Raw genomic sequence first — 18471 nt, forward strand, 5'->3', positions numbered from 1 at the left:
GCTCATCAAATCAGCAAAATGACTCAGCAATATCTATTCAAAGTTGGGTAATGCATTTATATAGCGCTTTTCTACTTTTCTGACCACTCAAAGCACTCTAACATTCACCCATTCACACACACATTCATACACTGATGGCAGAGGCTGCCATGCAAACTGCCACCTGCCCATCAGGACTAACATTCACATACCAATGGCACAGCATTCGGGAGCAATTTGACCAAGTAAGGCTTTTACAGTAAAACCCCCTGAGTGTATTGAATTGAGCAAGGGCTTTATTGTTCATGAATTGAGGAAAAATAGTATTTCTTCTTTAAGTTTTGCTAAAGTTTTGTGTAAAGTGGAAATTTGAACACCTACAATTCCATAAAAACAGGGCAGCAGCATCTGTTGAAGGGCAACTCCACTGATTTCACACATGGTCGGTTACAGGTGTTGAGGAGTTCTACTACACATGTGAAAAAAAGCTGTATGAAGTCTTTAATGTCTCCAGAGGGAGCAGAGTGAAGTCTGCTAAATGTGCTCAAGTGATGAAGCGAAGCGTCGGTTGGGTCTGAAGACTACAATTTTGAATAGTAAAAAAATCTAGAGGTGTGGAGTTAGAAAGAAGTGATCTTACCTCTGTAGCCTGCTGCTCATCTCTGCTGCAGGCTTGAGGCTCCAGGCTACATTAGCCGCTACTAGCAGCGGGACCCAAGTTGCTCCCGTAGTATGCTCTCTGGTGTATGTGTGGGGATAAATGGTTAGTTAGTCCTAATGTGCAGGTGGCACCTTGCATCAGTGTGTGAATGAGTGAATGACGACATGTAGTGTTATGAAAAGTGAAGTGAAAAAGAGCTATACAAGTGCAAACCCATTTAACATGTATCAAGCATAACACACCTAAATCTCCAACAGATGTGTTGGTGGTTGAGCTGCCTTTTAGGTTATGGAGGCACCAGGTTTTAACAAGAAGGAAAAAATATGATTTTGCTGATTCTGCTGCATCAATCTTTCTTTTTTTCTTTTTAAACTGCCTATCATGTGTCTGACAATGTCAATTCATTTCATTTTTTTGTATAGCCCAAAATCACAAATTTGCCTCAGAGAGCTTTACAGTCTGTACACATACAACATCCTCTGACCTTTGACCCTCACATCAGAACAGGAAAAACTCCCCAAAAAACCTTTAACAGGGAGAAAAGAGGAAGAGACCTTAGGGAGAGCAACAGAGGAGTGGTCCTCTATCAGGATGGACAGAAGTGTGATAGATGTCATGTGTACAGAATGAAAACATACCAGAGTTACAACACATTCAATGCACATGACAGAAATGATTCATATGTGCATGGATATGGCAGCAGTAGCACCAATAACAGAAAAATGATGACTACTGAGAACAGCAGCAGTGGATATAATAGGAGATAATGATAATAAATGCAGTAACAGTAATAGTTAAAGGATTGCAACGATGAGTGGAGTACTCTTCTCTTTTAAGGAGGATCCTATGATACGATTGAAAGCTCCAGAGCAGCTGCTAAATGGACTTTGGTGGGAATCCTGGTCACTGTGTTGGAGCAGGTGTTCATTTGTCCGCCTTATGCATCTCCAACAGAAGATTTGAAGTGCTTTGGTGATGCACAAGATGTTTCCTTCACAGATTCATCATGTGACTTCTGATAGTGTGCTGCCTTCAATCAGGACACGCTGTTTGACGGAACACATCCTATCTGAATGAGTAACAGCAAAGGCATTTAAATCCTTAATAGAAAGATTGGTTTGTTTATTCATTTAATACTGGTTGTACATGGTCATTGGATAGTAAGGAAAATCTAAGACATGAGGTGAATTCAAACTTCAGAGGCACATAAGAACAGCATCATTGCAAAGAACTTCACATAAAAAGAGCGATGTTTAAAGTTGCACTAGGAAACTTCACACACCACATATGAAATATGAGCTATAAAGGTGTGAAGTAAACGTTAGTCCACTTATGAATAGATTTGACATTTAAGCTACCAGTTTGTACAGTCTCAAAGCAAAACATTTATCAGATATTATTAAACACACCATCATGATTTATAGGGTTACATGGATCCTACAAATTAATTTAGAAATGCAACACTTTCTTGAGAGGAATGGTCTGACGAGATGGTAAGCAAGTGGTTGGTAATTTGTGATCATTGTGGCCAAAACATGTGAAACACTTAAGAGCTTCTTTTGACTTAAGCAATTAATGGCATTTGTGTTTTTCAGTCAGCTGCATTTAGCCCAGTGTAAATGTAATGTCCAGTACGCCTCTGTCAGGGGTTGAGGGTTAGAAGTGTTAAACCGTATCAGCCATAAAGAAGAACAACAAAACTAAGTATGGAATGTTACAAAAAGAAAAACCTCCATACATGTTCAGTTAGTCTGTGATCAATTTAGCTCATAAAGATTACATATTTCATTTGAATCCGATATCAAATGGTTGGGTCGGGTCTAAGAGGCTCCTTTCGCTCTCAATTTGGACAGCAGCATCTCGTTCTTGCGACACTCCTGGTGAAAAAAACAACAAAAAAAAAAAACATCATCATTGCTGTTAGATCATCATCTGTCACACATGGGGGTTGATCTCAGGTCAACAGATACTAATTGGATAAATTATTGCCATATCAACCACATATTCATTGATTTGGAATTTGTTTCGGTGTGCTCAACAACAGCAAAAAGAAGTGTCCACAAGAATACAGTAGATTTAACAGCGTACATCAGACGTGGGCACCTGGTCGCCCGCAGGGACCACGTGAGTCGCCCGCAAGGCATGTTTTCTAAAAATAGCTCTAGTATGAAGGCAAATCACTGATAAAATCCGAGAGCGCAAAAAAAATCCATTCGCGTGCGTGTGTAGAGGTCCCGCGCGTGCAAATTAAACAGCGGTGCGCGTACTTTACTTTGACGAGCACTTTCACATCACTCTGCGTAGAATATCTCTGCTCACGCTTGTAAAATTGCAGCCTGCGAGGAGAAAACCATGCTTTGAACGCGAGGGGCGTCCCCTAGCGCGCGACTCCAATCACTGCTCTTCTGCTCGCAAAACTTTCACCTGGTCGCTCGCAGGTAGTTTTTCATTTTGACACTAAGTGGGCGGACCCAGTCACCATTGTATAACTACATTTAATTGGTTACAATGACAATTTGTACAAAAATATAACAGGTGTGATTTTGAACAAAATACACAATCATTGTTAATAATTATTGTGAGGAATAATTAACATTGACATGTGATCAGACAGTCTCTTCACATATATTATTATTGTTATTAAAGGTGGTCTGTGCAACTTTGTTATTCAGGAAGTTTGTATCAAACAAGTAGCCCTTCGTACTACTCAGTACCCTTGAAGTAGCTCTCAGTTTCAGAAAGGTTGGTGACCCCTGGCGTACATGTTACAGCATTTTGGCTGACTCAGATATTCAGCTGTTTTCAGCCGGAGAGAGGCCGCCTCGAGGCTGCAGCGGGGAGGTCATAGTCGGTGAGGAAGCTCCAGAATTATGAGCTGCTGAGAGCAAGCACATACTTGCCCTCCGATGCCAAGCGAACTGGAATCATTCTACTGGAAAGAATGTGAGCGTGGGCAGTTCTTGCTGGATGCTGTCGCCGACGACAACCCAGAGAGAGCGAGCCGTGTGTGCGTTACATTCAAGTTTTCCTCCCCACTGGGACAGAGGTGTGCTGAGGCCATCTTCAGGATCTCAAAGATAAAGTAAACCACGACCAGTTGGGCAATTTTGGGGCGATTTCTGTTTGATAATTTGCTAATTTCATGGTCTGCTGCTCAATCAAACCAGAGTTGCTGATTGTAGAAACAGAGGAAAGACTAACCAAGACGTGTTTGGTGAGGTTTATTTGGTTTCTGTCCAAGTTTGTTTTATGATGAGTCAACAAGGCCATTAAGCCTCTCATAGAGAAACTTGAATTCAGAACCTGTACGGTTGGATTTTGTAAGTTTAGGTAGAAAAATATTTCCTTCATTGATGTTTTGAGAGTTTATGTTTATTTATCAGACTTAATGAGAGCTTGTGTAACGTAACACAATGCATATGGGTATATCTCCCCAGTGGGACAGATCAGCTTTCTTGATCAATATAGCACAGACAGGGGAACATATTTCTTCAGTTGACTACATTTACCATCAGCACTCATTGGACATCCACATAAAAGTGGGTGGTTTAAATATTGTAGCTGATGCAATAGCGCCAATTCATTTTTTATACTGTTGGGTGGTATCATTTACTGTATACCAATGCTTTGTATTTCATATACTCATAAATAAAAGTGAAGTAAAAGTCCAATATTTCCCTCTCAAATGTACTGGAGTAGAATGTTGAATAAAAATTGTACTTAATACCTGAATAAATGTACCTAGTTACTTTCCGCCACTGGAAGTACAGCGCCCAACCTCCTGCTCCCCCAAAGGTTAACACTGTGAGCTCTGTCAGCACTGTAGCCATTGTTTGCACTGGTAGCACCGTAAGTTGGAAGCCGCTGGCTCAGCCGTCACTATGTTTAGAGCAATGTGGAGGCAATTGATATGCTCTAAATTTCAATGAGCACCTTTAATGAAGTGGTCCTTCATTTTTTAAATAATGTGATATCCACTCACCAATAAATTCTATGGTCATTTGACAAATACAATGGATTGCCCATATTTTCACTTCTAGTTAGAATGCAATTGTATTAGGTCTTCCGGTTTAGCATTGGTAGCAATGTAAAGAATGATAATAAGGAACATTCAGCAGCTACAATACGGCGACCTAATACACATCCATTAACCATCAGTGACTGGGAGGACGCCATATGAAAATAGCCTAAAACCACATACGAGGACTTTGTGGTGTAGGTAGCTCTGCTATGAGGAACTACAAAAAAAAAAATCACCTGCTGGTTGGACTTGGCTGACAAAAGCACACTTCAACCGTGTTTTTGTAATTTACTCGTACTGCCAGAAGGGTAGATAAAGGTCCGCAGAGAGTTGAAAATTATCAATATTAGTTCATCTATAGAGCGTATAAAACCAACATGTCTGTCTGTTAGCTAGTAGCTAGCTGGCGAAATGGTGGTTCTTGATTTGATTTATTATTTAAAACACTAAGGTTTAACAGTGAGGACCTGTGTCTATCCCCTTCTGGCAGTGAAAGCAACTACAAAAACAATGTCGATGTGCTTTTTGTAAGTTGCTCTCACACAGGTCCTCACAGCTCTAAAAACATTGCTGCCAATTTCCAAATTCCAAAAAGGCATTATTTGAATAAACATACAATACAAAACAATATTGGGATCCAAATGTATTGAACTTAACATCTTTTAGCCTTAAAATATATGTTAACTGAGTAGTTGCATTCTCCTTTTATTAAACAGGTCGGTTCTGCCTCTCATTGTACTGCAGCAACACCTCTCAGATGTTACTTGTCCTTGAGTTCATCCAGAACTAATGAAGCACAAGCTGATACGTGATTGTTTCCTCACCTCTTTAAAGTCCTTGACAGTTTTGAAGTATAGCCTCTGCTTGTCGAGCAGTTCCAGGTACTCGTCGTTCAGCTGATCTCTCCTCATTTTGTTTTCCTGCTTCTTCTTCTCCATCTGGAAAAGCAGATGAACAGGAAGCAAGGATCACACAAATGCTGCGACAGCTTGTGTTGAAATTATGGAAAGATTGTTGGAACTTGGTCTCTGGATAATTCCGCTTTATTATGCAGCAACACCCGTCTTTTCAGCTGACTGCTCGTGGTTCTTGTCACGTTCTGTTCAGCAATGTTGCCATGTTCCCTGATCTCCTCATTTAACTGGTGAGTACAGTGTTATCATTAACATAGAAATAATTGGAGACAATTCATAAAATAAAATAAGCCAAGTTGTATTAAGTGGAATACTATGCTGGAATTATCGAAAAAAACAAAAAAACAACAACAACAAAGCATAGACTCTAGGGGTGTAACAATACATGTATTCGTATTATACCGTTTGGTACTAGGCTCACGATTCGGTACGCATTACAAACCGAACAATACGTTTGAATAATACTATTGCATTTGGAAAATGCAGAAGCTTAAATTGTGGGAAATATAATGTTCTCTCGGTGGAGCCACTGCGCTAAAAAATGGCAACTTACAGACGACGTGCTGTCTGACACGCCCACCACGTAACAGACAACGTGCTGCCTGACACTCCCACCAAGTAACAGACAACGTGCTGTCTGACACTCCACCACGTAACAGACAACGTGCTGTCTGACACTCCCACCAGGTAACAGACAACATGCTGTCTGACACTCCCACCATGTAACAGACAACATGCTGTCTGACACTCCCACCACGTAACAGACAACATGCTGTCTGACACTCCCACCACGTAACAGACAACATGCTGTCTGACTCTCCCACCACGGAACAGACAACGTGCTGTCTGACACTCCCACCACGTAACAGACAACGTGCTGTCTGACACTCCCACCAAGTAACAGACAACGTGCTGTCTGACACTCCCACCAGGTAACAGACAACGTGCCGTCTGACACGCCCACCACGTAACAGACAACGTGCTGTCTGACACTCCACCACGTAATAGACAACGTGCTGTCTGACACTCCCACCAGGTAACAGACAACGTGCTGTCTGACACTCCCACCTCGGAAGAAAAACATTCTACTCTGGTGAGGCATGTGTGTTCTGGGAGAGGCACGCTACGCTAAATTAGCTTAGCAGGAAAACCAACAGCAGCACACACGCTACAAACTGTCCCTTCAGCGTTTAGGCAGCTTCTCCCTACCGATTCAAACAGGGCTAAAGGTATATTTATAGCCGCGGATATGAGACCTACTCTGGAGTGGAAAACCAGGTTGTAATAACATGCTTAATGCTATTGAGCCCCGTGATACTAAAGAGCCCATTTCTCCAGACCACAATTCCTGCTTTGTAAAAGAAAACAAAAGCCCAAACAGAGAATCAAATGTCCGAAGCTCCCGCTGTTGCTCTGACAACAGACGGCCGGACGTCATGGATTACACAAAGCTAGCTGACTGTATGACACAAATAGGCCGATGTCATTAATCTAGCATCTCAGAAAGCAACGGCAGTGCAGCGGATCTCTGGCCTCCTCCAACGATCAGAGAGTGTGACCTTCTTTCACAGAAGCACACCCACATGTTAAAGGACAAACTGGAGTTGCTGCAGCTTCCTGTACACAAATTAATCAATCATTGTTCAAAGTCAAAAAGAACATACTTCATGATGGCATTTCTGCTTTTTTGCAGTATTGAACTGTGCCGTACCGAACCATGGCACCACTGTATTGTATTGAAAAGAACCGAGAATTTTGTGAACCGTTACACCCCTAATAGACTCATACAAAAACTTTGGGTTACTTAACTTAATCCCCGGTTCTTTGAAAACAGAGTGAGGTGTTTCACTATGGGAATCGCCTCAGCGTGACCAACTACGGAAGCTCCAATGACACCACATCGGTCAGTGACGGTGAAACACCTCACTCTGTTGTCAAAGAACCGGGGATTACGATAGGTAACCCAAAGTTATTTTTCTAGCGTTGTTCGATGTTTCACTATGGGAGATATAGACCACTCTCACATTGCATGAAATTCCCGAAGCCAAATATTGTTGAGTTATTAGTGATTGATGATTATCACAGGGACTGTGGTGTGTTTGCCTCTAGCACAGCATGTGCCAAGGATGGCGCCGAGACATCAAGCCTGTAAAACCTTACAAAAGTGCGAGGCGTAGCCCAGCTTGCTGCAGCACAAATATCCTGCACTGAAACACCCTTTAACAGGACCCATGAAGTAGCCATACTCCTTGTGGAATGAGCTCTCAAGCCCTGGGGGGCTGCAAACCCCTACAACTGTATAGGCTAGCGATATGGCCTCTACAATCCAGTGGGACAGCCTCTGGCGCAGTGGCCCAGGATACAAACAGCTGATCCCTTTTCCTGAAACCTGCCGATCGACTCACATACACATGCAGTGCTCGCACCGGGCATACTGTGTTAAGCCTTTGCTTTGAGGAGAACGGATGTAGGTGAAAAGGTGAAAGCTCCACCGTGAGACATCTGTAGGCTGACTCCACCACCTCAGCACAAAGTCCGGGTTGGGCCACGGACAGACCTTGGCGAGCCTTGGAGCAAACTGCAAGCAGGAAGGGCGAAAGCCTGTAAGTCAATCGCACGCTTTTCTGTGGTTAAAGAAGCAACTAAGAGCAACACTGTTATAAGTGAAAAAAACTTCATCCCCACCGCCTCTATAGGCTCAAATGGGTGATGAGAGAGGGCCTCCAACATAACCAACAGATCCCACAGAGCAACCAGGGGCCTGGGCGCTATCCGGTCTGGGTGAGGGTGCTAGATCTTCCTGCGCGCCTGGGAAAGATGGTCCCTTGGTATGGGGAGAGGCCACGGCTTGCCTGCTGGAAGATGTATTATTGCTGCTACCCAATGCTTGGACGGCCACCGCAGCACCGCTATCAGAATTAGTGCCCGACTCCACCTGAAAGTGGATAACAGACTTCCTGTTTGACAGGAAGCAGCAACTGAAGCTGGGAAATCATGTCTCCATCCCCAAGAAGGCTCAGCAGAGGATGTACTTCCTGAGGCAGCTGAAGAAGTTCAACCTGCCAAAGTCAATGATGGTGCACTTCTACACAGCCATCGTTGAGTCCATCCTCTGCTCCTCCATCACGGTCTGGTACGCTGCAGCCACTGCCAAGGACAAGGGCAGACTGCTGCTCTACCGAGAGGATGATTGGCTGCAAGATTGAAAGATTGTTGCCGACCCCTCTCACCCTGGACACAAACAGTTCATGCCCCTTCCATCTGGCAGGAGGCTGCGGTCCATCAGGACCAAGACCTCACACCACAACAGTTTTTTCCCATCTGCAGTTGGGTTCATCAACAAAGCCCGGGACCCCCACTGACTCTGTCATCCCCAGGACAATTTCCTACCGGTACACTCCCCTGCACATCCCTTTTATGTTTCTTCCTTGTATGTGCAACATATCTTAGCAAATAAATGGTTCTGATTCTGACAAGCCCTGTTCTCTCTCCCTGGCTAGACATCAGGCTGAGAGGGGTGGAATGCATAGAGCAGCACGTTTAGGCCAGGAGCGGGCCAGCGCATCCACACCCAGGGGTGCATTTATGTCCGAGAGGGAGAAAAACAGAGCTCTACATCTGCCTGGCCGTATTTCAGCCAAACTTGCTTCACCACTCTGTACAGAGGGTTTCCTCGGGACAGAAGATCTGCACCCAACAAGAGTTACTCGAAGGCACAGGAGCTTGGTGCTGCTCCACACAATTATCCTCCGAGCCAACCTGTGCAACTGCAGTGAGCGAGTGCCGGCTTGGTGGTTGATTTACGCTACCACAGTGCTGTTGTCTGTTTTCACCATTTCAGAAAAGCTTTAGTGCATAAAACACGAGCAAGAGCTGAGCCAGCCTCGGGTCCCAGGTGGCATTCACTGCTCTGCCCAACATGGTCGCTCCCCACCCTGATAGGAAGGCATCCATTGTGAAGGTTACCCTGGATGACACCGCCTCCAGTGGGACACCTGACACGAGAGCCGTCAAGTCCCCCAAAGGGCAGAGCTCTACCACGCACGCCTGTGACATTTTCACCCGATGTGACGGCGTGAGCACACACGCAATGCCGCGACCCAGCACTGAAAATCTCTCATCCGTAGGAGCCCCAAACGTACTACAGATATCACTGAAGCCATTAGGCAGAGCAGGCGAAGGCATAGTCTGAATGACATGACTTTCTCCAGCCGGAAGAGGGAGAGACACTGAGTAAGAGATGCTACTCTCGCCTCCAACAGCATGACGAAGAGAGGGAGTTTATGTTGAGACTCAAGTATTCTGTACATTGCGTGGGTTCTACTCAACTCTTTCTCCAGTTTATATTGAACCCAAGATCCGTGAGATGATTTATCACCGTAGCGGAATCTCTGACTGCCTGCTCCCGTGAGTGGGAGCATATCAGATAGTCGTCTATGTACGAGAATATTCTGATGCCGCTGTTCCTTAACGGAGACAGAGCTGCCTCCATACTCTTGCTAAACACCTTTGGGGCTAATGAAAGCCCGAATGGGATGGCTTGGTACTCGTAGGCTCTGCCCAGACAAGCAAACCTGAGAAACTTCCGGTAGGCAAAATAAATGGCGATGGGAAAATAAGCATCCGAGAGTTCGATTGTCGTTCGATTTGTCCTGGTGATTGATGTGCAACAGAGCACTTCGTGTGTTAACATCCTCAACTTGTATTTGCAAAGGTGCCTGTTTAACACACAGAGATCTATAATGGGGTGGAGGGATGAGCTCCCCTTCTTCAGGATGAGGAAGTAATGGGAATGAAAACCTTGCTGAACTTGTTCGCTCGTGACAGCTCTGATCGCTTGTTTGTTTAGCAGGGATGCTATTTCGTCCTCCAGGACTCTAGTTGAATCTCCCTTGGCTACTGAAACTAACACACCATTGAATCTGGGCGGTTTCATAGCGAATTGTAGTCTGTATCCCAGAGAAATAGTGGACAAAACCCATGGGTGTACTGCGCATGCTCGCCACTGGTCTGCCGGAGCAGTGACTGGGCTGAACACATACTGCGGTGAAGTCACCTTCCTTACCTGGAGGTAGCGTCTTTCCCTCTGAGGAGCGTGAGCTCCCCCTGAGGGGATCATGGGGCCATGACATGTTTTCATTTTTTTATTTCATAGAATTTCGCTTTCTTTTCTTTAAAAGGAAGAGAGGGAGAAGCAAGGCTGGTTAGGTCGTATGCTTCTTCTTCCCTTCCACGGGGTGGGATGGGGGATTCCTTGCTGCCACTGCAGCAAAGGAGTGTTTGCCACATGGTTTGGGGTTTTCTGACCGAGGCTGCTGGTTAGTCTGCTTATATGGTCTGGTACCTCCCTGTCTGCCCTAACTGCTGCGGCTGGTCAAAGGCTTTACCCTCTCGTTTCCTCAGGGTGCTGGTCTTTCTCATTTTTTTGTTTTCTTTAAGAGCTGGACCGAACAGACCTTTGGCTGGGTCATATGCCGCATCCATAACCTCTGCCTGAGAGATTTAGCCACAGAGCCCTATCATCTGAGACGGCAAGGCCCATTACACGATCACAGCCCTGCACTGCACCCTGTGAGGAGGGTAGGATGAGACGTTAACCACACAAATCTCATCCCATAGAGCCGGGTTAGGTGCCCCTGAGTCCAGCTGCCCGCCCATCTCCTTTAGGATTTCTGCCTAGTATGTAGATTACATTACATTACATTTACATTACATTACGGTCATTTAGCAGACGCTTTTATCCAAAGCAACTTACAATTCAGTATCTACACCGTAGACGCAGCTACGGGAGCAATTATTATTATTTATTTTTTGGGGGGTTAAGTGTCTTGCTCAAGGACACATTGACATGAGACTAGTAGAGCAGGAGCCAGGGATCGAACCACCGACCCTGTGATTGAAAGGCGGCCCTGCTCTCCACTTAGCCACAGTCAGCCACAGTCACCCCCATAGATAGCAGAGCCATTGCATTTAGAGAGCACACGGACTGTGCTGCGTATTTATATATTCTCTGGAAAATGAAGGCGGTGAGGTGTTCCATTTTACTAGGCAGAGAGATGTTTGAGGAAGCTGAGAGAGAGCGCGACGGTGTGGGTGGTGATAAGCCACTGAAGGCTCCACTGCTGGGGGTTCAGCCAGGCCCAGTTCCCTCATCCCGTCGATTTCCAGCTTTGAGTAGCCCTCGATGGGAAGCTTACTCTTAAAACGGACTGGACCAGTACCTGCTCATTTCTTTCATACAGGCAGGCACTGCTGACAGAAGTTGTTTTGATGACGGTTGGGCTAGTGGGAGCCTCTTTCCGTCAAACAGGTCTCTCTATTAACTATTCCTCTCAATAATCACTTAAGACCCACTAGAAGTGTGTGCCTGTAGTTTCTGTTTTCTTCTTATATTGCTATGCTGGAATGTTTCTGAGCATCAGCAAATAGCCTTTGGGACCCACGTGTAAAGCTTTGTTTAAACTCCCATGAGGCACCGTAGCTCTGATCGCGAGCACAGTGCACGGCTGTGTACTATATTTTTTAAATTCAGAGGTGCACGACCAAGAACTGCAATCACTTGCAAATCCTTTGCGCAAGACACGCAGGCAGTAATAAAGTTATTTCCTGCTAGTATAAACTAAACTTATACCTAAACAGTTTTAGGTCGTCAAATACCGGTGCTTTGTCAAACCTCTTGGCGTCTGATACTGAGACAAAAGCATCACATCCATTGGCACAAGGCCCACTTTAGCTCTGTCAGATACAAAGTGGCTGTATTTGACGGATGAGAAGAGGTTGCTTCATCACTGTGTGTTTTTAAGTGCATGTGCTCCACTGTTCCACCTGCTCCTCTCTGTCTCCCTTTACTAATCGCAGTGTGTCAGTTAGATCAAGAGCAGCTCTGAGCCACACACAGCAGACAGCAGCTGGAACTTAACTGCTGTGAAACTGATTCACTGCTTTGTTCTCACTAACATCGCTCCCTCTCTTCATTCACTTTATAGCTCGCTTGACCATCGCTGCTCTCATCACTTGCTTGTTGAGTCGAGGAGGAGTGGCCAACTTTGAATGTGTGTGTTTACAAACAGCAACCAACAAATGTAATATACTAAACCTTTAAGAGAATTCTACCTTGATGCGACTCTGTTTGATTCCCTCCACTATTTGCTCCATCTGTCTGAGGAACTGGTCCTTGGCTGCTGAAGACGACATGGCCCTGGACAACAGGACAGCAGGTTAGAGCTCATTCTCTTAACAAACAGTGACAGTCTTTGCTACATTATCCCATCCAATACATCAGCGCTGCATATTACAAATATATGTATTTATACTTACTGGTGGAAGTTGTCATGAATGGAATTCAGCAGATTCACCTAAAGAAATGAAAGCACATTTTGTTCTCATATATATATATATATATATATATATATATATATATATATATATATATATATATATATATATATATATATATATATATATATATATATATATATATTTTACTTTTAATTTGTCAGCTACTGGACAGTGTTGCTAAAATCACAGACAGCTCTAAATTCAAAGCTAAATTTGACCTGCACTTGCCATTATATTGGCAATCATTTCCTGTGTTGCAAAGAATTGGCTGCTGTGGTGACTCACCTCCTTTTCCAGATAAACCTTCTTGTCGTCTAACGTGTTGTACAGTGTGAAGAACTGCTTGGTCTCTTTATGTGTTGCAGAAACTGAAAGTCACAAGAAGATTTAATGTCTTTGTTTCTGCTTTTTAAAGACGTTAAGAACAAACATTGGTTTGACTGGATATGGAGGAGGAACCCACCCTGGCTGTAGAGTTCGATGAATCTCTTCTGATACTGGGTCAGCTCAGCCCGGCTTGGCACCTCGTCGATCTTCCTCTGCAGGATGGCAATCTCACGGTTCCTCCGAGCCTGAACAGATAATGGAAAGTCCTCAGAGGTTCAGCTCAGAGAGGAGACCTTTTCAAATTCCAAAGCTCGTGGAATTTATGTAGCAATATTTATAAAACAGAATACTGCCAACCTTATGCTTAACTACTTGATTGAATAGTTTTTGTATTTTTAACTGATGGGCTGTTAACCTGTAACAATGCCCCATATTTTATATGATTATCTTATGGTTTTGTTTAAAAACTTGGATCTGCAAAGTAACTGCAGCTCTGATTTTAATGAAATTAAGTAAATAATACTTCTCCCTGAAATGTAGCAGAGCACAAGCATTGAGTGGGATTAAATGATACTAAAGAAAAAAACAATTACTTCAGTACAATTGTTGACTGACGGAAGTTATTTATTTTCCACCAGAGTCCAACACTAAAATAAAGTCTGTATTTTGGTTTCAGTGGTCAGTTTTTGTGTGCCCTGATGGTCTAAATCATGACTGTTGGTGTTCCCATGCAGACAAGTATTGTCTGGATGCAATTATGCAATTAGAATGACTTTTGCATATTAACTGCAAATAATTATCAGGTGTTAAGAAGAGAATCCAAAAACAAACGCAGTTATAAATAAGTAATGACGGTACTCTTTACATCTGATATTGAAAAAAAACAAAGGCTGATCTGCACATGGACAAACAAACCAGTTAATGACACAATAAATATGCTGTTTATTTGTTGGAATATTTTCAGCTCTCGAATTTAGTCTCATTCTTGTCTGTAGTTTTATCTGCAGCTGTGACCTAATTTCCCACAGAGATAACTCCAGTACAATCTAATCTTGTGTTATGTTATGTGAAGAAGTTACCATGAGCAGACGGATCTTCTGTAGTTTCTCTCTGTCTGTGTTGTACTGTTTGTCTATCAGCTGGTTCCTCTCCTTGGAACAGAAACAGAGGGAGGAGAAGAGTGCAGTTAAAACAAACCGAGGCAGAGGGAAGGCTTCTCATAGTCTTTATGAATGGTTTTATACTGAAGAAGATAAATACTAAAAAACAACATATGCTGGACAGTGAATATAGAATATAATTCTAACTGTAAAGTACCTTCTCCTCGTCTGTATCCTGCCCTGATACCGTCTTCAGCTCCTCTATGTTCTGCTGCAGACGAGACATCTCTTCCTGGACACATATTCAAGAGAAAATTAGTACCAAGGATTCAAACCTCACTTTCACCTTGTTTTCTGTACAAACATCCACCAGCATCAGCTGGAAGTAGAATCCCAGTGTCCGTGTGTGTTGATGTACTCACTCTACAGTGTGTGCGGAACTCCTGCTCCTGCTGCTTCAGGTTCTCATTCGTGGTCACTAGAGCCCCCAGCGTCTCCAGCAAGCTGTTCGATAGAACAAAACATTATTGGACTGCCCCATCAATCAAGATCCACAGCGTGTCCATGAGCAAGACGGTGGATGTCTCAGAGGGCAGAACACCTGGCCTCATCCCATCTCTTTACCCAAATTTGGACTTGTTGTGTAGCGTTATTGCTTGTAGCAAATTCAATAATTATCAATCAATTAATACCAGAATATTTTTTCTACACATTGTTGCTACACAGTTCTTGACATTGTATAGTGACTCATTATTTCATACACACAAATCAAATGATCAAGTTCTTTACTGGTTCTTTCAACTACATAACAGAAAATAAATTAATAATTGATCAAATGAACAAAATGAATAAAGAAAATGATGAATAAATGAGTACATTGAATAATGATGAACCATGTATGAATGAAAAGGATTACATGTTACAGATAGACTCAGTCTATCATTGACTAAAGTTGATTAATTTAATTTGTTGTTTGATGTATACCAGTTAATTTGGTTCAAAAGATGAATGTACTGTTCAGCAGCTGAGTTTAAAAAGCACCAGGGAAGATTGTGAGGCAATTTTTTTATTGTTCTAATCTAAGGGAGATTGAAGCTTTAAAGCTTATAAATATTATTTTTAAACTCAAATATTTAAAATTTTTGAAATTTGGTAAACCTCAAGCTTGGAAATCAATGTATAAAGGGACACCATACAAAACAAAAATTAGAATCAATGCAAAACAAAATGTATTAATTAAAATTAAATTAATTTAGACTCTGCATTAGTTTGCATTCAAATTTCTGTTTAAGATCTCTGAGGACATATAATATCCAATTATAAAAATACCTATGAGGCAGGATCTTACCAAATGTTTAATAAATGATAGGCCTACTTAAGGCTAGTATAGATTATGATTACTTATTGATTAGCAGAAGTATGTCAGTTATATAAATCAAAATTGACGGATATAGAAAACCAACTAAATTACAGATGTGGATTGTATCTCAAGGAATCGATCAATGTGAGAGAGGTCAACCGAAGATCCAAAACCAACATGTCAAAGCACTCTTCACATTATTAAACATGTCAGCTCATCATAAGATATCATTTAAAGTACATTTCACGTTGACGTTGGAACATCAGTTTCTTTTAGTTTTTTTATTCACAATTGGATTTGTTTGTGTCTTATCTGCTCCTCAGGAATGTAGATGGTTGTAAGAGGAGAAAGATGGGGTCATAAAACAGCCGGCTCAGGCCTTACAGGGATCTCTTACTTCATAAGTCAGTTTAAGTGTCAAGGCTGACCCTCAGTTGTGGTGTCTCTCCTCTGCGAGTCTATCCTGGCTAGTGTTAATTAAGAGTGCAACCACTTACTGACCTCTGGGTCATCAGTTTATCAGATTAATCTTTCTGTGATTATCAGCAACATATCCCCTTTAGGCTGAATCCAGCACGATAAATTCCGAATGATATCAAGGCATGGTGATTCACATAAGCAAGCAGACAGGCACATTACAGTACATTTTAGAATGTTTCAGATTTGATGTTAATTAAATCACAATACATGTTTGGACTATGGCAGGGCTAACATGCATCCTAAATATTTTGTTCTAGGTTAGCTGAGATTGTCAAAGTCATATCTAAAAGAGAAAGTAAATAGCAAATGAATCACACTGTAAGTCATTGGTTGCAATCTGATACACACTCATAAGCTTCACTTCAAATAAAGTCCTGTCTTTTATTAGGCTATTGCCAAAGTAATAATGATGTAAAGATCTACTATATCATAGTCTTAAAGGTTACAGGGGACATTTTCTACTTTAAGGACTTTTGCTTTCAGTACTTTACATATATTTTCTTGATTGTGCTTAGATACTTTTCTTTATGTAGCAAACTTTCATACGCGACCATGCCCACTAAAATGGGAAGAACATTAGTTCTGTGCACAGGAGCAGTTTGATTGTATTGAATTGTACTGTAAAAGAGAGTTTGAACCTGTCTAACGTCTGAAGTCACATACTTTAGGCAGGTAAGGTTAAGGGTGAGGGCAGGGTGAGGTAGGTGGTGTTTTGGCATCAGACACTTTGCTATCAGGTAAGTGGTAAATTGAGAGTCCAGCCACTTCGTGACCTGGTAGTCATGAGAATAGTTTCTGGAAGAAGTGTATCAGTCAAGAGTTAAAGGATAATATTTAGTTATCATCATTATCACATTCCAATGTTCTTCATCTTTCTGTAGTTGTACTTATCTAGCGCTTTTCTATTCTTCTGACCACTCAAAGCACTTTAACCCTGTCATTCACCCATTCATACACTGACTACCATGCAAGGTGCCACCTGCCCATCAGGACTATCTAACCATGCATACACCGCAGGGCGTCTTGCCCAAGGACACATCGTCATTGAACCACTGATTCTTTGATTGAAGGACGGCCCGCTCTATGGCTGAGCCACAGTCGGCTTCAAAGCAACAAACCTAGTTGTTGCATCCCTTTGTAAACATATGGGTGGTATCACTGACACCAAATTCATGCTTTTTTTAGTCTACCGACCCTTCCAGACATGCACCCCTTTATGCTAATCTGATGGCAGTTTAACATGTTGGTCTCATGTCTGAATAAGCGCCCTTATCTATTTTGTGTAAAAGCATCCCTCACACGCATAATTAAAGCCTTGATGAAAAAACACTCAAACAGGTGACATATTCCATGTCTGAAAGGGGCTTATGGCACCACCAGTGTAGCTGCAATTCCTCCCAGTTGCCACAAGAGGTCAATAAACTTAGTTACAAACTGCTGAACCTGAATAGTTGGAGAGATTTTGAAGATTTTCATTAAAAGTCACTATCGGTGGCTGAAGAAGGTAATACAACGGTGGCTGAGCCTATGGCCCACTGATGAAAGTATTGCAATATTTGTATATTTTCAGTATTACAATACTGGGTGTCTGTGGCAACAATCCTGGAAAAAAGTGCTGTAATACAGTTTTTCTCTGGAGCGCATTCGGGCACAAAGTAGACTGTTTGGATTGTGCCATTGGGTTATTCAGAGCACAATACTCTTCTAGTGGCAGAGCATATTCAAGGCACTTTGTCTGAGACAGAGCAGCAGAGCACCATTATTCAGAGCACAATACTCTTCTAGTGGCAGAGCATATTCAAGGCACTTTGTCTGAGACAGAGCAGCAGAGCACCAAGCGCAGTGAATGTGTGACAGTTACTTGTTTACACTGTAGCACTCACCTGCTGTCAGCCTGCTCCTCCATCTCGTCTAAACACTTCAGCTCTGTCTCCAGTTTCTTGGAGTGCTCTTTAGCCTTGGAAGAAGCACAAATGGAAGCAACAGTTTGATGAAAAGATTTGCCATTGTTCATCTTATAAAATCTTTCCTGATGTTAATGACTTTATTTTTTATTTTGTTTAAACACACATCCATGACCACCTTTTTTTCAAATGACTAATAAATGGCTTAATGTAATTTATACCATGGTCTGGGTGAATGCTCAATTCTGATTGGCTGCAGGGTATCCATTAATTCCTGATTATGGACACTTACTATGTAGTACCAGTTCAAATGTCTGTTCACTGATCTAAATGAATGTGCTGGCTGCATTAAATGTAAAAAATTAATACATTTGAATATGTTATTTA

The 18471-nt window shown here is 42.5% G+C and overlaps 1 protein-coding gene across 3 annotated transcripts in view; it reads right to left on the minus strand.

Annotated features, from left to right (window-relative positions):
• Positions 1–1741: 1741 nt before the first annotated feature.
• Positions 1742–18471, minus strand: part of ccdc93 (coiled-coil domain containing 93) — a 28534-nt gene continuing 11804 nt past the window's right edge. For all 3 annotated transcript variants that reach the window (XM_068725228.1, XM_068725229.1, XM_068725226.1), the window contains 10 exons: positions 18064–18137; positions 14763–14844; positions 14558–14632; positions 14320–14391; positions 13377–13485; positions 13199–13281; positions 12893–12930; positions 12689–12773; positions 5486–5599; positions 1742–2517 (listed from right to left, as the gene is read on the minus strand). In XM_068725228.1, the coding sequence (XP_068581329.1) occupies positions 2461–2517; positions 5486–5599; positions 12689–12773; positions 12893–12930; positions 13199–13281; positions 13377–13485; positions 14320–14391; positions 14558–14632; positions 14763–14844; positions 18064–18137 (789 nt within the window). In that variant the 3' untranslated portion in view covers positions 1742–2460. The remainder of the gene's footprint in view (positions 2518–5485; positions 5600–12688; positions 12774–12892; positions 12931–13198; positions 13282–13376; positions 13486–14319; positions 14392–14557; positions 14633–14762; positions 14845–18063; positions 18138–18471) is intronic.

This window comes from Cebidichthys violaceus, unplaced genomic scaffold (genome assembly GCF_023349555.1).
Source record: "Cebidichthys violaceus isolate CVI_PGR_0920_01 unplaced genomic scaffold, fCebVio1.0.p SCAF_34, whole genome shotgun sequence".
Taxonomy (NCBI): Eukaryota; Metazoa; Chordata; class Actinopteri; order Perciformes; family Stichaeidae; genus Cebidichthys; species Cebidichthys violaceus.